Source organism: Adiantum capillus-veneris, chromosome 13, assembly GCF_014529385.1.
Source record: "Adiantum capillus-veneris isolate H3 chromosome 13, ASM1452938v2, whole genome shotgun sequence".
Lineage (NCBI taxonomy): Eukaryota > Viridiplantae > Streptophyta > Polypodiopsida > Polypodiales > Pteridaceae > Adiantum > Adiantum capillus-veneris.
In genome coordinates, this window is record NC_140943.1 from 25,145,813 (window position 1) to 25,170,044 (window position 24,232).

Here is a 24,232-nt window from a genome sequence, read left to right on the forward strand (position 1 = left end):
GAACATATTTGGTGCAGTTTGAGGAAAGGTTAGGGGGCAGTTTTGGTGTTGTTTAGGAGTTTATTTGAGACTAAGCTGAATTGAGATAATTCAAACCTTACTTTAATCGACCGTTCGGCCCCGTTCCCGTTCCGGGCCCCCCTCCTCCTCCCCATTCCCGTCCTGTTCCGGACCCTCCTGTTCCTGTTCCGGGTAACTATGATGGGACCATCAGTCTTCTGTGTCGTCTTGAACATCTATCTGGTCTTGATGACTTGCAGTTTTGTAGACCGAGGAACCTACATCCAAGTGCCGTTCCGTTCGATCGCGTCTAACTCCAAATGCATGGTATGCGTCCAAGAGTCATGTTCAAGGGCTTCTTCCATCGGCACAAGTGTAAACTGAATCTGTGACATGAGGGCGGAGTTCACAAACTGGTTCCCCTAAAAACAGGCCTATTGCCTTAGAGCCTTTTTGAACATCGAGGTTTCCCATGCTCAAGCGGTGGTGATAAGCTGCTAGTCCTGACGATGCTACGTTCTCTACATTACGGGCAGGACTCCTACTGTTGTTGTACACAATATGACACCCAAGGAGAAATTTATTGGAAGAAAACCTGATTTGGGACACTCTAAAGTGTTATATTGCTTAGATGCATGTGCTAGATGAGTTTCAAATGAAGTTGGACCCAAAAGCTAGTTTATGGGGTATTCCCTTGTGCAGAAAGGGTATGAATGTTACAACCTTGTCACACGTCAAGTGAGGGTGAGCAGGGATGTTTTTGATGAGTTGAAGAGCTGATATACTGATGTTAAGGACAATGTGGCTGCAGAAAATGTAGGTGCACAGTCATAGTATTTGCTTTTCCTTACGGGGTGCCACCAATGTACCCTCAAGGGAATCCTCAACATCATCAAAATCATCCTCTGAATTGCATGATGTGGGCAGTATACTGCTGCTAAGCAGGTGAGCTGGCGTATGAATAGCTGCTGTTTTAGATCTCTGTCAGCAATCTTTGAAGTCAAGACCATCATAAACTACGACGTTAAAGAAGAACATGCAACCGCTCAATTAGTGTAGTCTATTCTGAAACCACAAACACTTGAAAAAAACTTTGACATGGATCAACATGCAGACCCTTGATCATCAATTCCCCACGGCATTGCTTGTTAACTTTGATTCTAAGGTAAACAAAAAAGAACCAAAGAAACTTAATAGATGAGCACCATTGATAATTTGTAATGGTTGTGTCCAAATACAAAGCAGCACGCATTCTACAAGTATTAGGCTACACAAGGCCTCAGTGCTGACAAAGGTGACCCAGACTACTCTCAAAGAATTGAGGCTACATAAAGCCTCAATGCTATCAAATTGTCCCAAACTACTCTCACAACATATACATCTTAAGTTGATAGGCCCAAATTTCAAAACAACCTTCTGTATTCCTCAAATGCAAAATCGATTACATGCCTGTGTCCAAAGCATCCCAAAGCCTTAAGGGCCTCCACACTTGAAACCTAATTGTCGCAAGTAGCCTCTAGAAACATCCTTTTGAGGGGGGACTCGCTGAGAGTCCTAGCATGCTTTTGTCTCTCCGTGATACTTATTAGTGCTTCTCCAACAGAACTTACAAAAGAAATAGCAAGTTGCCTAGCTGCCTTTTGTACACAGCATAGGTAGACACGGTCACCCAAGCTTGGAAACCACATGTCATTATGCTCAACAACCTGCCACATATGATTGTTGATTGTTGAATCTACAAGAGACACGTATTCGGCGAGATATCTCGCAAAAAGATGACACCTCCATCTGCCACCACCATTATAACCACGAAGCTCTCATCCGCCCCATGTACTCAGAACTTCCGTGCTTGCTCCTCATTGCACTCTCCCGTGTCTTTTCCCACCATCAATGCATCTCCTTGGCATGCTCCACTATGCCAATTGAAAGAGATTCAAATTGGAGCCCAATCACGTGTGCAAAATTTTCTATTTTTGGAGGGCCCTCGTTCAAAATTCTTACTTACATTAAATGTTTTAGTGATCTAAGAGGTAGTAAATATGGTAAATATGGTTATATTCAAACTTGTTTTGTCTATACTCTCTCTATACTCTATCTAGAGTCTTCTGATGTTACAAAGTCATTTGTAGATATTTGAGAAAATGACTTTTGTATCACGAGAATCCTCATTGCTCTTAATACTGTCTTTCTGTGGTTCTTCTTACCAGAAAATAGGAACTTTTTGTGCAGAGAATTTATGATATGTATTGGGTTTTTGTATGTAATGCAGGCCAATATGCCCAAACAATATTTGCCTCTCCTTGGTCAACCTATTGCTCTTCACAGGCAAGAGCTATTTTGTGCCACAGTTTTTCTTTCTTTGAAGACTTAACGTTTTTATGGAGACGTGTAAGTGCTTCAGATGATAATTATCAACGCTTTTGGGTTTTTTCGCTTGTGTGTCAGCTTTTATACATTCGCCAGTATGGAGGAGGTGAAGGAGATCGTCGTTGTTTGTGACCCATCTTATAGAGATGTCTTCGAAGGTTAGTTTTCAATCTTGAACTCTGTATGTTTCTGTCTCAATGGAAAAATGTGCAGCTTTTGCACAACAGGTAGTCGCATGAAATATTTGGTTCATTGGGTGTATGGTCTATGTGTCATGTCAGTCTGCTTACAAGTTTTATCTGAAGGTTCCGTGGTAGACAGGAAGCCAATGCTCAAGTAGTGGAGGGTATCAGTAATGGAGAATGAAAGAATTATTCTACTAGTGAACATCATAGCTCCATTAGAAATAGCTGGAACGAGGAAACTATTTGGAAATTTCAATGATTGAGATGGGTGGAGCCAAGCAGACAAGAGAGGCTGGCATTCGATGATCCTCCTCGACTCATATGTTGATCATAGGGTGTTGGGAGAGCCAAAGATTTACCTCAGCAAGCTGTGGAGGAGAAATCCTTGCGAATGGAGGTGAGAGAATTCTGGCCTAAATGGGAAGTGAAGACATTCTAAATGGGAAGTGAATTCGTTTAAATGGATCAAACAGAGCAACCGAGTAGTACCACGTCTGGCCTGTTTCAAGACGGAATCTTGAATAAGGTGATTGATTGTGAAAAATACCTGGTGTCAGGTGGATACTCTTGCTATTCCATTGTCAAGAAGGATTAGTGAAGACCACCTTCATCCCGCTTGAATGTTGTTAGGTAGGAGGGGGTGTGAATGGAGAGTCTCACTAGTTCCTTTTCCTTTTAATTTTCTTTTTCTTTTTTTTTGGTTGGCACTGCCGGAGGCAGTTGCTATATAGCATTGTTTCAATTTTTACTGGCCCTATATCTTGGGCCACTAATAGAAATTTTCTTTTATGAGCTTCGTCGTTTTTGCTAACCAGAGAGAGAGAGAGAGAGAGAGAGAGAGAGAGAGAGAGAGAGAGAGAGAGAGAGAGAGAGAGAGAGAGAGAGAGAGAGAGAGAGAGATGAAATGATACATTAACGTTTACAAAAGGCCAAAATGACCTATGAGACCAAATTGATTACAATGATGAGTCTAGAACCAAGTCTGGGTACAAACAAAGAAAACTACAAACTAGAAATTGAGATAGGAGTGCTACCGACTCCTATGGGTGGCTGGTAAGCTGAGCAATGGTATAATGCCACAAAGGTACAAAATCGGGATAAGTGTCACCATGTTACAATATAGCAGTAGCATGAAGAGAGAGAGAGAGAGAGAGAGAGAGAGAGAGAGAGAGAGAGAGAGAGAGAGAGAGAGAGAGAGAGAGAGAGAGAGAGAGAGAGAGAGAGAGAGAGAGAGAGAGAGAGAGAGAGAGAGAGAGAGAGAGAGAGAGAGAGATGAAATTTTATATTAACTTCTTCAAAAGGCCAAAATGACCTATGAGACCAATCTGTTTCAAATCAGTGAATCTGGTTCCATGTCTGGGTACAAAAGAACTAGAACAAAAATACTACTGCTACAAGCTGGAACTCTGTGGATTTGACAACTGATACAATAGGTACCAAGTAAACTGGATGTAACAATGAGTGAAACAATGACAGAAAGGGGGGAGAAATGGTGAGGATCCATCCTCATGTGCACCGTGGGTGTCGAGATAGTATAGCTTGAATCCTCTTTTGTAGTATATCTGTGTCTGGGATTGTCTCTATCTAGCTCTCCCCAGTAAAGTGTCTCTATGTCTGTGTAACTCAAGTAGATATAATCCAAGACATCCTTGGTCCTCATAACTCATGCCTGTCACAAGACGTGCCAATAGAAAAGAACAGACTGAACAGACTTTTAGCACCCTAGAGAGTATTGGCCCCAAACCTTGGCGCCCCTTTTGGTATTTCTTTATATTGCATCAACACAGTACAAGCCAGAACTCTAGACTCTGTTCTGTACCTTCTCCAGGAAGCATGCCAGAGAATGAGCCCTAACCTCATATTTAAAGGCCCTAGGCCCCAAAAGCTATTTACAGTAAAAAGCCTTCAAACTCAAAAGCATCTGGTCCAAAAGCAAAGCTGAAAAGCTGCCAGCGTAAATCATGGAAATCCGTATAGCTGCCACGTCATCAGCCAACGCAAAACGCGGAAATCCGTACAACATGCCACGTCATCATGCCAACACATTTCTCAAAAAATCTGCCACGTCATCAATTTTTGCGTGTGTGCGGGTCTTGCTTTATTTTAATCCTTTATGTCACTTGGGGCTCCATTGGACGGGGTCCCCATCAGTTGGTAGGACTTCTTCTGTTACTTGTTCTTCTTAGGGTTTAGGCCCCTCGGCCAGCATCTGTAAGTTGGCTCCATTCTTCAGGGCTTTGACACGTCAGCAGTTTGTTACAATACCCTCTTTGAATAGGCAGTGGAAACGGCCCCGTTGGCCATATCTCATAGTACACTTTGCAGTGACATATGTAATGTAACTCTGTCTCTGGCTCTATCTGGCATAAGAGGCATATCCTGTTGTCTGCTGGTATCCCTTTGAATCTACCAATCTCAATCTCGAGCTGATATGAGGATGTGCGTATCTGACCAATGGCACAACACAAACCATGAGACATATGTGTGTCCATGTAGCTGGGGCAAACCACAAACCCATCTCCTGTGAGGTGGAGAAGATGCTCTCTATAGAAAGCCATCTTCCTGTCCAACTCTTGTGGCGGAGAGAGAGAGAGAGAGAGAGAGAGAGAGAGAGAGAGAGAGAGAGAGAGAGAGAGAGAGAGAGAGAGAGAGAGAAAGAGAAATGAAATGTTATATTAACGTCTTCAAAAGGCCAAGTGACCTATTAGACCAGAAAGTTACAATGTGGTGGATCTGATACAAAGTCAGAGTAACAAGATGACAAAAATGAAATGACAAATGTCACAATAAAATACTATGGAATCCTAAACTACTAGGTGTGAACTAAGCAGCTAGCTGGGATAGCTAGATCACAAGAGATCCAGCATCGGTCGCTGGCGGATCTCATCAATCTCCTCCATGGTCAGTAGTCTGACCGGGCGTCGTGCATGTCGAGCCCGATCAGACTACTAACCATGGAGGAGATTGATGAGAGAGAGAGAGAGAGAGAGAGAGAGAGAGAGAGAGAGAGAGAGAGAGAGAGAGAGAGAGAGAGAGAGAGAGAAATGAAACGAAATGTAATCTTAATGTCTTCAAAAGGCCAAAATGATCTATGAGACCAAAAGGTTACATGTGGTGAATCTAATACAAGGTTTGGGTACAAAAAGTACAAAGAACTGAAAAGAAAATAGTGGGTAGGGGTGGGGTGAAAGCTGAGAGTCGGGACGGCTCCTATGTCGCGGCAGTATGGTATGGATCCTCTGTCACAATCTACGTCGATGTCGGGAGGGCCTCTTCATCCGTGGGGGACGAGATCGCCCAAACTCTATCGCCCGATCAAGCAGTATGCCTCTGGTGCTTATGCTGTGGAGGCTGCTCAAACTCCTTTGTATGTTACTGAAAGAAATCTTTATCCTACCGCGCTGTCGCTGGATCTCTCTCATTGTGCCCCTCTTCAAGAGGTCCGCTCTGTGTCTGCGAATCTCTAGTAAGTATAATCCGAGAGATCTCTGATCGTGGTATCTCATTACTCTAGGAAGTGGTCCAAAACCCTCTTTGAATAGATAGTGAAAGCGGCCTCGTATCTCATAGTATACTGGGCAATGACATATGTAATGTAGCTCTGTCTCGGGCTCTATCTGGCACACTTGACAAATCCTGAACTCAGCGGGTACTCTAAATCTGCCTGTCTCGATCTCTAGGTGATGTGAGGATGTGCGTATCTGACCTATAGAGCGTTGTATCCCGTGGGATATATGAGTATCCATGTATCCTGGTCTGATCACAAAACCATCCTCCGTAAGTTGGAGAAGATGCTCTCTACAGAAAGCCATCTTCATATCCAACTCATGTGTAGGCTAGAGAGAGAGAGAGAGAGAGAGAGAGAGAGAGAGAGAGAGAGAGAGAGAGAGAGAGAGAGAGAGAGAGAGAGAGAGAGAGAGAGAGAGAGAGAGAGATGAAATGTTATATTAACGTCTTCAAAAGGCCAAAGTGACCTATGAGACCAGAAAGTTACAATGTGGTGGATCTGATACAAAGTCAGAGTAACAAGATGACAAAAATGAAATGACAAATGTCACAATAAAATACTATGGAATCCTGAGAGAGAGAGAGAGAGATAGATAGATAGATAGATTTTATTATCGTCCTCGGAGGTCAAATATGACCTATGGGACCAAAGTTACATGTGATGTAGTATGTGTACGGCTGATGAGTGACTCTCGATGCTCCAAAATTGTAGTGATGAGAGTCGCAATGGAGAGCCCACACTTTGGCTGGGAGAGGAAAGTGTGTAGGTCTAAGTTATGGCTGAAAATGTGAGAGAAGCAAGTTCGGATGTGATCAAAAGCTGAGCACTCTAGTAGTGTGTGGTACTCAGACTCTCGAACTTGTAGTGAGCATAATGTGCACAATCGATTTGACTCTTCTCCATTGCCCCAACGCCCTATCTCGCATCGAAGGAAATGGGAGCTAAGCCGAATTGCTGCGATAGTGCGTATCGCGGACAAGGGAATAGGCTCAAGCATGTAAGTGTGAGTACGGTTTCCTCTCTCAGCGAAGAACATGGTTTTGTAGTTGGGGGCAATATAGGTGGTGTAATGTATGAAGCGTGACCCACCGGATTTCTCCCAAGCCGTAATACATTGGCGTTGTAGAAAAGCTTCATTCACTTGAGATTCAATTGAAGCATCATGTAGCAAGTGTAATGCATCCCATCTCCCAAACCACTTCTTTATGTCTTGCATCCATCCCGTGCTCAAGATCTTGCTTTTATGCGTCTTTTGAACTTTTTTGCTTGCTTCCCATGCAATTGTAGGAAGTCGATGTGAGGGGTTTTGACGCATCTTTATCATGTACTCCACAACCCTTTCCATGCCCATAACCTCAATTGAAAGAGATCCCGACTCAAGAAGTAGGAGCATATATGGTGTTTGTGTCTTAACTTGGAGAAAGTTTGTAAGAAAACGCTTTGGGACATTCTCAAACTCTTTCCAAGTAGACTTTGAGATGCTCCCACCCCACACTTCAACTCCATAAAGAAGAACCGGTGTCACCAATGCATCAAAAAGATACTTCTTGAGAACCCAACACTTGATGTTTCCCGCATTACACATGTTCTCAAATGCATAATAAGCTCTCTTTCCCGCTTCCAAACGACGCATAGCACATTCATGCCACTTGTGATTGGATGGAACCTCAAGGCCAAGGTACTTAAAGCTCTCAACAACTTCAAGTGTCTCGTTGTTGTACACAATGCATGGCTTCTCCTTATGGTTGGTTTTCACAAGCATAACCTTTGTTTTGGATTCATTTACAATCAGCCCACTATGCAAGCAAAAGTTCTCAAGGACAACCATAAGCTTTTGTGCATCTTCTAAAGTGTGTGCTAGAAGCACTACATCATCCGCATACAACAAAAGCATGATTACCGCATTGCAAATAGTGACCTCTTCAATGCCTTCTTCTTGCATAAAGTCAAGTACCATTTGTTCCAATTGATCGATGCATAGACCAAAGAGAGTTGGTGACAATGGACATCCTTGTTTAACCCCAATAGTGCTTACAAAAATTTCTGAAATTTCTCTTCCCATGCGCAATTGACAAATCACCTTCTCATAGATTCGAGAAACCGCAAGCATAAACTCACTTGGCACTTGGAGTTCTTCCATCCTTCTCCACAAATTGTTACGTGGAATCGTATCAAAGGCTTTCTTAAAGTCCACAAAACAACAATACAATCGCTTGCCTTTCAACCGACTTTCCTCCATGAGAACACGAAGAGTGACAAGATGATCAATGGTGCTATGGCATCGACGAAAACCCGCTTGTCCCTTTGCACGCTTGTCATTCTCTTCAGCCCAATCACTCAATTTCATCTCCATTATGCACCCAAATAACTTTGCCATAAGAGACCCAATCATTATAGTCCGGTAGTTGCTTACATTCTTTACATCCCCTCCTTTATGCAAAGGCTTAACCCAATTAGTACTCCAATCATAAGGCATACCATGTTGAAGTGCAAGGTTGAACATATCACACATCCACTCATGGGTAAAATCTCCCGTCCATTTGATCATCTCCGGCTTGATACCTTGAAGATCTCCCGCTTTGCGAGTGGCCAACTTTTCAAGCCCACCGCATACATCCTCAATAGTAAAAAAAGATGGCATACATGGGAGTGAACCATAAAATGGCATTTTTTCAGTATTAATATGGTAAAAAAAAGATGGCATACGAGAGAGAGAGAGAGAGAGAGAGAGAGAGAGAGAGAGAGAGAGAGAGAGAGAGAGCTTTATTAACGTCTTCGAAAGGCCGAACTCGACCTATGAGACAATATCATATATATGTATTGATGCTCTAGGCATCGGAAAATAAAAAAAAGGTACAAACTGAAATGAGCCTATACTATGCAAAAGGGTGTGGTAGGGTGGTGCATGTGGTGTACAATGTATAGTGTGGGTCCTCGTGTCGAGGTGTGCTCATGCATCATCAGGCTCAACTAGGGGCTGCAAGGTGATACCACCATGAGATGATAGGGAGGGTATCTAAAAACAAGCAACATATGTAGGGTAGAGAATGTGGTACATCGGTGGTGGCTTGCTTAGGTATCTCTGGAATGCTGGATCCCCTGGTGCTGGTACATGACTCTGCTCTAGATACTGATGGTGTAGAGCTAGTATCCTCGAGATCTCCCTCTGGTGACACCCATGTGTCCTATATCCTGGGAGCCTCGGTCTCTGACGTGCCCTCTGAGACTCTGCCTGCAGAAGGGTAAGCCCTCTACTCTGTGTAGGTAGTGTGGGGGGGTCTGGCCCAGCTCGTCGGAAAAACTGTGTGATGGTAGTCTGTGTCCTGCTATCCTGACTCTGGCGTGGCTGTAACAACTGCTCTTGAACCTCTAAAGCCGCAACCAGGAACTGGCCAAACCTCCTCTGCTCTCGGCCTATCATATGCTGCTGTAATGAGTCTCCAATGCCATATCTCTCTCTCAGCTCTGTATATGCTGGGCATCTCATGACAAAATGCTCCTCACTCTCCACCTCCGTCTGGCAGATCCGGCATGTACGCTCCTCTCGTGGTATGCCTCTGGCTTTGCCACTCTCAATCTCTAGCTGATGTGATGACACTCATAGCTGGCCAATGCTGACCCGAAGTCGGCGTGGCATGTACTCCTGCATGTATAATGGAATCTCAATGAATCCCTGCTCTGAGAACCTCAGAAAATGCTCATAGTAATATAGCATTTTAGGAGGTAGGGTGTTTGTGGGCCTGCGCCATGTCCTCTGAATATATGTATGCCATATCTCCTGTCTGATGACCCTATTCCGCTCAGAGCGTGAGAGGGAATAGGTCGGGGCCTGGGTGTCATACTGGAGTGGTGGTAGTCTATCGATATCAAAACCATGCTGAGCTAGCCAAACTCTTGTCTGGGCATACCATGAGCTAGTGTTCCCTGCCTGTGCCATCTCTCTAGATGCAATGAAGGCTCTATGAGAGATCCTATCTGGATCCATATCTTTGAATCTGTGAAGAAGGCAAACAGTCTGAAAGAGTGCGTCTACCAACATCGGTGGTGCAGCCAGCTCAGCTCTAATAATGTCGTGTGGAACCGATGGCTTGCTGCGAATCATCCTGGAGATCATAATAATCTGTGGCCTCTCTATCTGTGTCCATACTGAGTCTGCCAGTTCCGGTCCCCAAATGGCCGAGGCATACATGAGTGCAGGTGTGACCAGTGTGTCAAAGAGCCACCCCTTCGTCCGGGGCTCCTGGAAGTGGGCCTGGTGGCACTGTCTCTCCATCAGAGCTAGTGATGTGTATCCTCTGGTAAGTCTATCTCTGGCTGCCTGTGTCATGGAGAAGGTCCCTGATGCTGCGGTGAATGTAACCCCCAGATATACATATGAGCCTGTCACCTCTATATCCCCTCCAGCTACTGTAAATCTACTCTGTCGGCGAATCTGAGCCGATGTATGAAATATGAGAACCTTGGTCTTGCCAAGGTTCACCGTGAGTCCTCTCTTTGAGCAGAAATCATCCAGTGCCTGCAAATGTAGTTGTAGTCCCTCTGCCGTCTCTGACATCAGGACAATATCATCTGCATATAAGAGTATGTGTACAGTAGTCCCTGCAATATCCACACCCTCTCCACCCTGTGCAAGATGAAGTCTACAATCTCGTCAATGTATAGACCAAAGAGTGTAGGTGATAGGGGGCAACCTTGTTTCATACCAATGGTGCTCACAAGGGTGTGAGATAATCCACCCGGGCATCTCACTCTGCCAGATACATGCTCATACAATGCATAGGTCCCCCATGCCATCTCCTCTCCAATCCCAAGCGCAGCCAGACGTCTGAAAAGTCTCTCTCTAGGTACTGTGTCAAATGCTTTGCGGAAGTCCACGAAGCAGCAATATAATCTCCTCTTCCTCACCCGTGTCTGGTCGATCAGACAACGAAGGGTGAAGATATGATCAATAGTAGAGAAAGCTCGGCGGAAGCCTGCCTGTCCTGGTGTCCTCATGCCCTCTCCCTCTGCTAGAGAACTGAGCTCCTCCTCTAAGACCGCGCCATATAGTTTGGCCAGTATAGGACCAATCATGATAGTGCGATATGTGCTAGGATCCATGGCATCCCCAGATTTGTGGATAGGCACGATGGTGTGCTTTGTCCACGACTCTGGGAATCCCTCTGAAAGCGCACGGTTGAAGAGGTGGGCAATGAGTGGTGCCAATGCATCACAGCCATATATAAGATGCTCTGCCTGTAGGCCTGCCTGATCTCTAGCCCTCCCATGCTGTAGGTGGGATATAGCTTTCTTCACCATGTGGGTGGTGAAGAAAGTAGATGATGTGGGTCGGGTAGCCGATGGCGTAGGTATGGGTGGCTGTCCTGGGATCTCGTATAAGCTCTTGGCATATCTGTGCCATGTCGCTGGGTCTTGAATAGGAGTGGATGGCCTGGGAGGTCTGATCCGACGCCATGCCTCAGCACTATCCTTGCTCATGAGTAAATGATAGATGTCCCAATACTGGTGCTCCTCCCACTCCCGTCTTTTACGATGGGTAAGTGTCTGCATCTTGCACTGAGCCTGGCGATGTGTAATCTCCCCTCTGATCTCCAGTATACGTAGGTGTCTGTGTAGATCTCGACATTCGTCGTCGTACCATCTGTTTTGTGGCATAGTGCCAGTGCGTGGAGGGTGTGTGTGTATGCGATGTGGGAAACTTTGAGTGGCTGACTCGTGTAAGATGGATGTAATGTGTGTGGTGAGTGTGTCCAGAGGTGCTGTGGGGTCTAAGTGTATAAGGTGCTCATGCAGGTGATGTATATAAACAGGAGTGAGCTCATGAGTGAAAGAAATGGTAGTGTAAGTGTGAGGGGGGGAGGCGGGGGGGTCAGCAAGCTGTGTAGCAAAAAGGGAGAATGTAAGATAAGTATGATCCGCCCCTATCGGTGTGCGTGGAACGCTGAAGGAGTGTATAAGCTCTGCTGTCTGGGTAGAGCCCAACAAATAGTCCACTGTGCTCTCTCCGCCACTGTGTGGGAAGCAAGTGAATCGCCCAGAATCTGGCCACCTCGCCATCCCGTTATAAATAACGAGATGGTGCCTGCTGCCAAGCTCAAGAAGGTGTCTGCCATATCTAGTGTTGTCCTGTCCCCCATCTGCAGACACTCTACTCACCCCCATGTCCTCTGCATCAAGTGCCCTCATGATGTCCGGCTGCTCCATATCATAGATCTCACACTGTCGGCTCTGTGTCCTCCTGTTGAAGTCCCCCATGAGGAGGACTTCCCCGAGTGATGTGTAGTGAGAAATGTCCTCCGACAGTCGAGAGTAGGGGTCCTGGATAGCATATCGTGATCCAGGACGTGAAAAGTAGCATATGGCAATGTATAGCCCTCTCTCGTGGGTGAGCTCTAGCCGTACCCACATATAGCATGCCTCCTCGTCTCTACTCATCACCTGTATCCGGTTGTGTAAACTTTGTTTGAATAGTATGGCCACCCCTCCTGACCCCCGAGCTGTACTCTGGCTGGTGATGGTCCTGTAAGTCGACTCCCACTGGAATCCTGTGACTACAGGTAGTCCTCTCTCTGGGCTCTCATGTGTCTCCGTAAAACATACAAAGTCATGCTCACTGATGATCTCCTCTAACCGCTCCGGATGTGTCCATATAGAACCATTGCAGTTCCAGACTGCCCCTCTGAGTGGTGTCTCCTGTGCTAGTGTATGTGTCTCATAGGTCTCGAATCCCTATGAGATTGGGCGGCCGTTGATGAAGATTCTACCATCTCGAAAGAAGGCCTTTTTACCTTCTTTCCGTGCCTGAAGGACCCTGGGCATGCATGATTTCCTGTGCTCGATATGCATCCTAGTGAGGTCCTCGTCCATAAAGATATGGCCGCCCTGGAGGCCTTGTAAGAGCACCCTTTTGCGAAAAAAGGTGGTGCGGTCCTCATCTCCTCGTAATTGCATGATCAACGGGCGAGCTCGAGTGGTGTCACGGCCAGCTCGCCATGCCTTTGTAAAAGGCATAGTCTCTTTGTAGCCTAGTTGGCTACAAAGCTCTCGTGCATCCTCCTCTGCTGAAGGTCCCTCTTTAAGGCCAATGATCCTAACATTGTGTTTCCTCATATTGCGCAATTGCTCCTCCTCGAGAGTAAGCTGAACCCTCAAGTGCTCTCCCATGTGAACCTCCTCGCATACCTCCTCCTTGAAATTCTTTTTAACTACTTCCACCCATCCCGATTGTTTGGCCTCCATTTCTGTCTGGATCTCTTCTTTGATGTCTGCTTTCCATTTATTTTTGATCTCTACTTCTATGCCTTCGAAGCTCGAGATTTCCCCCTCTTCCCTGGAGATCCAGAGGTGGTTGATGCTTTCTTGTATACGGTGTATCTCCGTGTTGGAGGTGTCACGAAGTTCTTCGAATGCTTTCTTCCAGGCCTCCTTTTCTTCTGTGAGGCCTCTGATGTTATCCTCCATCTGCTTCATCTTTTCCGTCATCCTCCTTACTTCGGCGTTCAGTGCCTTGTCCGCATCTTTCTTTGCCTGTGTGATAGCTCTGGCTATCATGTCCTCCACTTCTTTCCTGTCAAGAGATGCCATGGTCGAGCTCGAGGAGGCGAGGCTGAGCACACGGGAAGCCTAGTGTTTACAGCCCATCCCCTTGAATGTTGAGCTACTAATGGATATGAGGGTGGCCTGGGCTGCCCGGTCTGGGCTGCTGTGATGGTGGAGCTGCAGCACAATGCAGCACAAGGCGAGAGGTGAGCAGGGGCGAGAGGTGGGCTGAAGGCGAGGGGTGGGCTGGAGGTGAGTGGTGCGCTGCTGAGGAGGCGAGTGGTACGAATGGTGCAGGCTGGGCGATGGCTGGCGGGAGGTGCTGTGCGGGCAGGCAGGGTGGCGGGCAGGGTGGCGATAGACGATAGATAGGTTGAAAAAATTAAACCGCAATAGATAGAGGAGTGGGGGGCGCGATAGACAGAGGGAGCGGGGCGGGTAGAGAGAGAGAGAGAGAGAGAGAGAGAGAGAGAGAGAGAGAGAGAAAGAAATGAAATGTTATATTAACGTCTTCAAAAGGCTATAATGACCTATGAGACCCGAAAGTTACAAAGTGGTGGATCTGATACAAAGTCAGAGTAACAAAATAACCTAACAATAGTACAAAACAAAGATATATACTATGGGGTCCTAAGTTGATCGATGTGAACCAAGCAAAAGACTAAGCAAAAAATGGGCGGCTTGTTGGGATAGGTGAATCACAAGAGATCTAGCATCGGTCGTTGGCGAATCTCATCAATTTCCTCCATGGTTAGTAGTCTGACCGGGCGTCGTGCATGCCTGGTCAGCGTGCTCCGAATTTTCTGTCGTAGCCTCCGTCGATGCTGTGTAGTTCTTTGCAGTCGTGGACGCCTGGATTTCCCCAGTTCAATCGCTCGGTCAATCAGTGTGCCTCTGGTGTGAGACGAGGGGGAGCTTTGCTGTGGGAGTGGCTCTTGCGGATGTCCCGTGTTTGCTCTGAAGAAGTCTGTGATCCGTCTTTGAGACTGGCTAGCCTCGCCATTCATCAGGCTATCTCTGTGTCTGCGCAACTTCAGCAAGAACAAACCCAAACATCTCTGATCTTCGTATCCCATGACTCTTGAGAGTGGTCCAAAACCTTCTCTGAATAAGCAATGGAAGCAGCCTCGTATCTCGTAGTAGACGGGGCAACGACATGTATAGTGTAGCTCTGTCTCAGGTTCCATGTTACACAAGGGGCATGTCCTGTCCTTTGCTGGTACTCTGCTGTATCTCCCAGTCTCAATCCGCAACTGGTGAGAAGATGTGCGTAACTGGCCAATAGCACATCGTATCCCATGAGACAAGTGAGTATCCATGTATCTGGGTCTCGCCACAAAACCATCTTCCGTAAGCTGGAGAAGGTGGTCTTTGTAAAAAGCCATCTTCGTGCCCAATTCCTGTGCTGGTTGTATCCATGTCCTTCTGGTGTCTAGCTGGGTCAGGTCTTGGCGTATGAGTTTGGTGATCTCTGACTGTGTACGGGTGAGAGATGGTGCATCCAATGAGTAATGGAATGGTGGCAGCCGGTCTATGCTGAACCCATGTGGCTGAAACCATGATGTCATCTCCCCATACCAGCATGTTGTATCTCCTTGTATGGCTAACTGTCGAGAGGATTCAAGTGCTATGCGAGCATAACTGTCTCTAGGAAGTGCCCATGTGCGGTTTATGAAGGAGACTGATCTTGTGAGCGCCTCCACCACAAGTGGGGGGGCCGCTAGCTCTGCTTGGATAATGGCCCGTGGTACTGATGCCTTGGCTCTAATGAGCACAGAGAGAGAGAGAGAGAGAGAGAGAGAGAGAGAGAGAGAGAGAGAGAGAGAGAGAGAGAGAGAGAGAGAGAGAGAGAGAGAGAGAGAGAGAGAGAGAGAGATATGAAATGAAATGTTATATTAACGTCTTCAAAAGGCCAAAGTGACCTATGAGACCTGAAAGTTACAATGTGGTGGATCTGATACAAAGTCCGAGTAACAAAATGAAATGAAATGAAATTATATGACAATATGACAAAATGACTAAATGACTACTATGGAATCCTAAACTGCAAGGTGTGAACTAATCAGCTAGCTGGGATAGCTAAAATCACAAGAGATCCAGCATCGGTCGCTGGCCAGTAGTCTGACCGGGCGTCGTGCATGTTGGGCCAAAGTGATCCAAATCCTCTGATGCAGCCTCCGTCGGTGCTGTGTAGTCCTCCGTAGTCGCGGGCGTCTGGATCTCCCCAGCTCGGTCACTCGGTCGATCAGTGTGCCTCTCGCGCGAGGCGACCAGCTCTGCTGTGGTAGTAACTCCTCCTGGTGTCCAGTGTCTACTCTAAAGAAGTCTGTGATCTGGCTCTGAGACTAGCTAGCCTCTCCTCTCATCAGGCTCTCTCTGTGTTTGCGCAGCTCGAGCAAAAACAAACCCAAGCATCTCTGATCCTCGTACCGCATGACTGTGGAGAGTGGTTCAAAGCCCTCTCTGAACAAGCAGTAGAAGTGGCCTCGTATCTCGTAGTAGACGGGGCAGTGGCATGTGTAGTGCAACTCTGTCTCAGGCTCTATGTCACACAGGGGGCATGTCCTGGCCTTTGCTAGTATTTTGTTGTATCTCCCAGTCTCGATCCGCAGCTGGTGTGAAGATGTGCATATCTGGCCAATAGCACATCGTACCCCATGAGACAAGTGGGTGTCCATGTACCTGGGCCTTGTCACAAAACCGTCCTCCGTAAGCTGGAGAAGATGCTCTCTGTAGAAAGCCATCTTCGTGCCCAGCTCTTGTGCTGGCTGTATCCATGTTCTCCTGTGTCTAGTTGAGTCAGGTCCTGACGGATGAGCCTGGTGATCTCGGACTGTGTAAGAGTCAGAGAGGGTGCATCCAGTGAGTACTGGAAGGGAGGCAATCTGTCTATGCTGAACCCATGTGCCTGAAACCATGATGTCATCTCCCCATACCAGCATGTTGTATCTCCCTGCATGGCTAATTGTCGAGAGGACTCAAGTGCAAGGCGGGCATATCTGTCTCTGGGAAGTTCCCACATGCGGTGTATGAAGGAGACAGATCTGGTGAGCGCCTCAACCACTAGTGGGGGGGTAGCTAGCTCTGCTCGGACAATGGCACGTGGTACTGAAGCCTTGGCTCTAATGAGCCGCGAGATCATAGAGACCAGAGGCTTCTCCATGTCCCCCCATCCATCAGTGCGGCCTGTCCTCCCGTGATGATCCAATGAAGGTCCCCAAATCTCAGCTCCATAAAGCAATGCAGAAGCCACCAAAATGTCAAAGAGCTAGAGCTTCGTGCGAGGCTCTTGAAACTGAACATGTGAACACATCCTTTCCAATCTACCCAATGCTCCTTGGGCTTAGGTCAATCTAGTCTCTGGTGCCCTCAGTGAAATTGCTGGCCCACTAAAAACCACTCCAAGGTAAGTGTAAGCATCTGTATACTCCACTGTCTCCCGGTCGTATGTGAATGCGGGCGCTGACCTCCTAATCCACTGTGGGGTGGTATTAAATACCATGACCTTGGTTTTACCAAGGTTGACGGACAAACCACTTTCTTGGGCAAACCTATGCAAAGCATCCAAGTGAGTTGCATCCCCTCCGGAGAGTCGGAGATTAACACAATATCATCAGCATATAACAATAGTGGAATCCATGTCCCTGCCAGCTGTGCACCTCTATCACCATCTCTCTCAATGTAGTCAGAAACCTCTGCAACCTTGCTTCACCCCAATAGTTGAGTGAACCGGTGTGGATAGACCCTCTGAGGTGCGTACATGCCCCACTACTGACCTGTATAATGCCATGACCCCCCAAATGAGCTCTGTGGGTACTCCCATCTGCTGTAATCTGCGCATCAAATCTAGCTCTGGGTACTGTGTCAAATGCTTTGCGGAAATCCACAAAGCTACAATAGATCCGTCTCCCATTTGATCTGCCCTCCTCAATGATGGCTCTGAGTGTCAAGATATGTTAAAGAGTAGAAAAACCCCTCTTGAACCCTGCCTGCCTGGCTGCGCGTATCCCCTCCCTCTCTGCCCATCTCCTCAATTGCTGCTCAAGAAAATATGCGTACCGTGCCAATGTGTGTCCAATCATGATAGTGCGATAATTCCCAGGCTCCATAGGGTCTCCCGACTTGAAGATAGGTACAATAGTAGATAGGCTCCAAGTATCAGGCAAGCCCTCACACATGGCACGGTTAAACATAATTGTTAGAGGCTGTGCTAGTAGTTGTCTGGCATGCGTGAAATGCTTAGCCACTAAGGCATCATGATCATATGCTCTCCCAGTCCTCATCCTGTGAATGGCCTTCCTCACCATCTCAGCGGTGAAAAAAGCACATGTATGTGGGCATGGATCGGGGGGGGGGGGGGTCGGGAGGGGAGGGATGCTCAGGAACTGTGTACAGAGATGATGCGTATTGGCCAGAGAGAGAGAGAGAGAGAGAGAGAGAGAGAGAGAGAGAGAGAGAGAGAGAGAGAGAGAGAGAGAGATGAAGCGAAATGTAATATGAAACGTCTTCAAGAGGCCAAAATGACCTATGAGACCAAATTGATACAATCTTGGTGGATGTAATACAATGTTTGGGTACAAAATAAAATGAAGTAAATAAAAGCTAAAATGAACATTAGTGTCTGTAACAGACTTAGGCACCCCAAGTCGGGAATCTGGCACGACACATGAGAGAATCGCTTAAAAACACTTCATAGACGTAGTCACATTTCACTTTAGTCGACACGGCTCGGCCTAGTTCCATGCCCAGAGATATTGGCCCGAAAGACTTGTGCCGCTTATGGTATTTATTTTTGTATTAATGCTTGAGCAAAGTTACAAGGCCCGAGGGTCCTCTCTGCTCTATTGCTCGTTAGCAAAATTGAGGCAGAGAGTCGCCCTGGGCATATATTTAAAGGTCCTTTGGGCTCTCAAAAAGCAATACATGAAAAGCTTTAAACTCACTCAAGTCCCAAAAGCTGGAGCTAAATTCTGCCAGCAGAAGTCACGGAATTTCGTACGGCTGCCACGTCAACAATTAGCGTGAAACGTGGAGCGTCCGTACAGCTACCACGTCAGCGTGTTCAATGCGATCTCTCTCTCTCTCTCTCTCTCTCTCTCTCTCTCTCTCTCTCTCTCTCTCTCTCTGAGACTCTAGTGTCCCTAGGGCCCCAGTGAACGGGACCCTATAACTTTAACTTCTTGTTAGATTCCGGGCGGACATGCCACAACATAATTTTGTGACATACACCCCTCTTGAAAGAATTGTATTTGCCCTCGATTATGCCTGCAAAAATAGACATAAGCCATAAACTAGTTGAGTAGACACTGACTCTAAGTATCGACATACTAGAGGACACAAATACTTGTACAAAGATGACAGTCACATCACATTCACATTGAGATCATATCACAGATAGTACATATGGTGGCAAGCGGCATGGGCACTCCCACACAAGGACCATGACAGTTTGAGGTGGTATTTCAATCGTTGAAGTATTCAAGAGGCAATAGATCAACAATGCAATGGGAAACTCCTCAATGTCCCTGTCATTGGCAAACTTGAAATAGAGTGGCACCTTGGTGGCGACTTGAAGACCCTAAAATGCATGTCGGGTACTAAGGTCAACTGGGCAACCGGTTGGGAGATTTTTAGGCGGCAACCCCGAAACGGGAAAATGCTTGTAAATGTGCCAAGTGGCACCTTCTGGTGCACTTTCCTCGTGCAAGAGAAGGGGGCGCTGATTTTAGAGAGGAGAAGGGCTCATTTGCAGATTTTTGTCACAGGTTAAGAGCTATGGAGTGCTTGCTTTCCCTCCTATGTACAGTGCGGTGCCAAGAGTGATGCCCTGCACGCTACGCACTGCCCTCTCTCTCCTCTATGGCAGTATGTTATGCCCCTCTAGTGGGCTTTTCATTTGACCAATGTACAGTTGTGTGGGTTCATGCGCGATTGCCGAGGCAAGAGCCTCTTGCACAGGTACTGGATTAGCTAGCGGCTAATCCCCCGCAGGTACAAGTGAATTCGGAGAGGTTTCATGCCAGAAATCTCGTCCGATTCAATGGGCAAGTAGCCCTACAGGTGCGGGAGCTCGAGGACTTGCTACAGATGCGACCGGCAAGCGAAACGGAGCCCGAAACAGTAAATTACAGCCTGCTGTGTATTTTTGCAGGTTTAGGGTTTTGGCTCTAAACTGTCCCTAATACCCCCAAGAAGTTCGGGGACGCGAGGGGACCGTTGTACAGGTGATCTGGCGCATTTTCGGAGCTGAAAACAGAGAATTCAGCGTGCTGCAGATCCTCGCCAGGTTTTGCAAAGTGCCCGTATGCGTCGGGAAAGTCATTCAATGCGTGGGAATACTGACTGTGAAGGGTCCTAGTACAGTTATGCTGCCGAAATCGGGCCGGAACAGTTGAAATTCAGCCAAGTTTGTGCGGGGCAGCTTGTAGGGAACCACAACGTTTATTCCCTCTTTTAAATAATAAAGAAATACCGAAAGGGGCGCCTAGGTTAGGGGCCAATCTGGTGTCGGTCTACTCATACAGGTGCAATCTAGCAGCCTGTATCCCTCTCCCCTTTGTTGTGTCTTGAAAGTACAGGTAGAATAGACGACTAATAATGGGTGAAAGCTAAATCAAGGTTTGAAGTAAAGTCTACCGCCCTTTTGGATTGAAAGTACAGCCGGTTTCATGGTTCCATTGCCGAGATTAAATCACTTTTTCCCATAGAAGTGAGCCTTGGTCAGTTTGGGCTTGAAGACACAGGGGATCATAGACCAGACACACGGAATTGCAATTATGGCTGACAGACCAGATGATGTGACTGAAGAGGTTTCCTCTTCACAGGGTCAACAGACACATGAAGTGGGTGAGTCCTCAAGGCCACCACAAACGGATGATGATATATTCAGGACCTAGTTGGCTACTGCTGTGGCTATGTTCACACAAGTAATGCAGAATCCGAGGTTTTTAGCCTTTCTGCAACCTCCTGTTCTGTCTCAGCAAGTTGGGTCACTGGATCATATTCAAAATCCTGTTAAGGCTCGAGTACAAGTGATTTTTACTGCACAGTCAATGGAAACACCTGTACACTTGACGGAGAACATGCAGTCTCCACAACCTGTGCCTAAGGTGCAAGAACAGGTGGCTGAGATGCCAGTCTTTCAAGCTGTACCAGTTTAGCCAGCCACTTTTCAGCAGCCTATAGCTGGTTCTAATGGGCAGGGAAGCAACCTACAGGCTATGCAACAGGTCTTCCCACCACCTTCAGTACACCTTGGCTATTTTGGAGGTGAATCGGTATTTCAAAGTATGGTTGGTCATGCACCTGGAAATCAGTTTTACACGCCAGGAACAGTGTTCGGGGGTGCTCAAACGATGATGCCTAACCCCACGTATGGTGTCACGGGCATGCTACGAGGGTTTCAAAGCACTCAGGGCCAATTTGGGATGCCACAGGCAAATTTTGGTATGGCTGGAATTACAAATCAGCAGTCAGCAGCCAAATATGGCATTCCTAGGTCAACTTAATTGCGGTCAGGGAACACAAATGAACCCTAACAATGTTCCCATGTTTCAGTCACTTCCATATGACAATTTAACGCCGCTGGAGAGGCCAAGTCCGTACAAAGAAGGTGGCAAAGGTGTGACATTCACGACCTCTACAGGGTTTGATGACAGGAAGAAGGCTCTCTCATTCCTCCAACAGTTTGACAAGGCCTATGTAGGGGGAAACTTTACAGAGGCTTCAAAGGTCCGCAAGGCAGCCACTTTCTTGACAGGGAATGCGGGACAATGGTGGACAACTTTATTGCTGCAAGGGCAAGCTCCGTCCACATGGATTTACTTCAAGCAGATTTTTGCAGCAGCATGGTTATCTGATGACCTTGAAGCAGATGTCATGACAGAATGGCACCAGCTTAATGCTGCCACTTGCAAGAATCTGGATGACTATAATCGGAAGTTTTGGAAAGCTCTACTTCCAGTAACTTCCTATAGGTTTGTACCATTGACAGAACAGATTGAAAAATACTGTTGTGGCCTATCCAAAGGATTGAGAAAATACTGCACGAAGACCAAAGTCACTACTTTGACGCAGCTCATCGAGGTAGCAAACACTGGCAATGGTTTGCTCAAGGGAGAAGATTGTGAATTCAATAGTGGCGTCAAGGAAGGATCAGCCAAGAAAAATTCAGCAAAGAAGTATGTTCCCAAGGAGGCTCCGAAAGTGACTCAGGAGCCAGCCAACGCAGGGAAAGACAAAGCTACGGCTGAATCAGAAAAGGGACCAGCGAAGAAATGGAAAAGACGTTTTCCTCGCAAGTCGGAAGAGCAAAAGAAGGTCCTGAGGTCAGAGAACAAATGCTTCATCTGTGAGCAGCCTGGCCAAATTGCTTACAATTGTCCTACAAAGAAAAGGCCAGCTGATTCTGAAGACAAGGAGGACAAGAAAGGAAAGAAGCCCATGGCTAGTCTAGTGCCAGATATGGTGGGCGACAAGCCAAATTCAGATGCAAGTGAGCTTTGCAGAGCATGGGGAAAGGTCAGGGATCAAACAATGCTTATCTTCTTTGATCCAGGTGCCAAAGCCAACTTCATTTCCCCAGAATTGGCTTCAAAGTTGGGAATCAGACCTTAAGAGATGGGGTATACAGCAGAGGCAGGTTTGGCATGTCCTGGCCATACAGAGGCTGTGACACCCATCATTGGAAAGTTGCGCCTACATATCCAGTCCTATGTAGATGCTGAAGAATTTTACATCATGCCATTGGACGGATGTGATGTGTTGTTAGGTATTCCTTGGTTATTTCGTGTACAGGGAATCATGGATGCCTACAACAAAAAGATCACCGTATAGAGTAGGGGAAAGACTCACATTCTGGATGTAAAGCTTAAAGGGGAGTCTATTCCCACTGTATCAGCTTCTGCTATTACTTCTGTAATGAAAAAGCATCTTTGTGCGTACTTGGTTTTTGCACATGAAGTGTCAGATTGTGATGAATCAAATTTATCTGTGCTAGATAAAGAAAGGTCAATGTTTTTACAACTGTATAGTGACTGTTTTCCCGATTCATTACCGTCTCAATTACCGCCAGAGAGACCCGAGGACCATGCGATAGATTTGGTGCCAGGCAGTAGCCCATCTATAACCAATTTATGCTTCTGCAATGCTTGAAAGACGTGCATCAGATGGTGTCTGTGTTCTGCTTCATTCTTGGAGAAAACAATGATGTTGTAATAGAAAATGCCCACAGATGATCGATATTTTCAAAAAATCCTATCCATCATTCGGTTGAATGTCGCCGGAGCATTCATAAGACCAAAAGGCATAACCAAATATTTTGTACAAACCAAAAGTTGTCCGGCATGTTGTCTTGTATACGTCCCCCCGAAGCAATTCGGATATGATGATATCCACTCTTCAGATCAATTCTGCTAAAACAAGAGGACCCTTGAAGTTTGTTGAGTATATTATTGATCCTTGGAATAGGGAATCAGTTCTTGATGGTGATTTTATTGAGAGCTCTATAGTCAATGCACATCCTCCAAGATCCATCTTTCTTTAGTACTAACAATATCGGAGAACAGAAAGGTGAAATGCTAGGTTGGATGAGGCCCTTTTCAAGAAGTTGTTTTATCTGGTTCCTTATTTCTTCATTTTGGGCTCGGCTCGATAAGGTGGCTGGTTCGGTGGTGTACTACCGTGAATCAAATCAATCGTGTGATCCTCATGACGAGAAGACAGTAACTCACCTGGTAGGCCTTCAGAGAAACAATCAGCCTTCATTTGACACAACGTCTTGACACAACGTCAACGAGAAACCCTACTACAAGAAGGCCGATGCTTTGAATATTTTCAATCAGGGCATACTTTCAATTCATGTCCTCAAAGAGCCTCGACGTGCTTAAATCAACCTCCAGCTCCGATAGCAGATAGACATGCAGGACTACCTCCGGCTAAGAGAGCTAGAACTTCCATTAGACTTGTACCTGATATTTATGGCATTATTCTTGAAAGTTCAAAAGAATTCTGCAGAGCTTAATTGGCAAAATCAACGGCGTGAAAGCCCTAATCTTCTCTGACCCAGGAGCTAATGAGAGTTTCATCCATCGCAAATTCCTCAAGCAGATGGGTTTTGACTATGATTCACATGGTGGACGTGTAGAAATTCTTGTCGTTCCTTTTCCAATTCTGACATATTTGATCGCTGTTCATCATTCAGTTCTTTCAAGAAGATTGAGTAAACAAAAAGATTGGATTTCATTTATTTTTCAATGGCCGAAGCTGATACAAGTGGGACGGACTCGCCCTTCAGTTTTACATCAAGTACAATTTCTTTGCCCTTCTCATTCTTCAAGTCGTTTTCTTGGCCCTATAATCAACCACAACACTGTTCTTGTGGAACCAAGGGATTTCTAGGAGGATGTCACACCCTTCCAAAGGCATGATGTAAAAGTCTTTGTGCCCTAGATACCGTTGACAATGCAAACGAAGTTTGCCAATGATAGGTGTAATGGCAACATCCCGTCCGGGTGCCGCTAGAATAGCCTCTGCCTGTGGCCCCATTCCGTCGGGCGTAATTCCAAGTCGAGCTGCCAATTTGGGTGAAATGAAGTTGGCCTTGGCTCCTCTCTCAAAGAAGATGAGGGCTTCT

The 24,232-nt window shown here is 46.4% G+C and overlaps 1 protein-coding gene across 1 annotated transcript in view; it reads left to right on the plus strand.

Moving 5' to 3' along the window:
- Positions 1-24,232, plus strand: part of ISPD (Nucleotide-diphospho-sugar transferases superfamily protein) — a 119,828-nt gene that overhangs the window by 13,258 nt on the left and 82,338 nt on the right. Inside the window, exons 3-4 of the mRNA XM_086526522.1 lie at positions 2,270-2,325; positions 2,446-2,525. Of these exons, the coding sequence (XP_086382648.1) occupies positions 2,270-2,325; positions 2,446-2,525 (136 nt within the window). The remainder of the gene's footprint in view (positions 1-2,269; positions 2,326-2,445; positions 2,526-24,232) is intronic.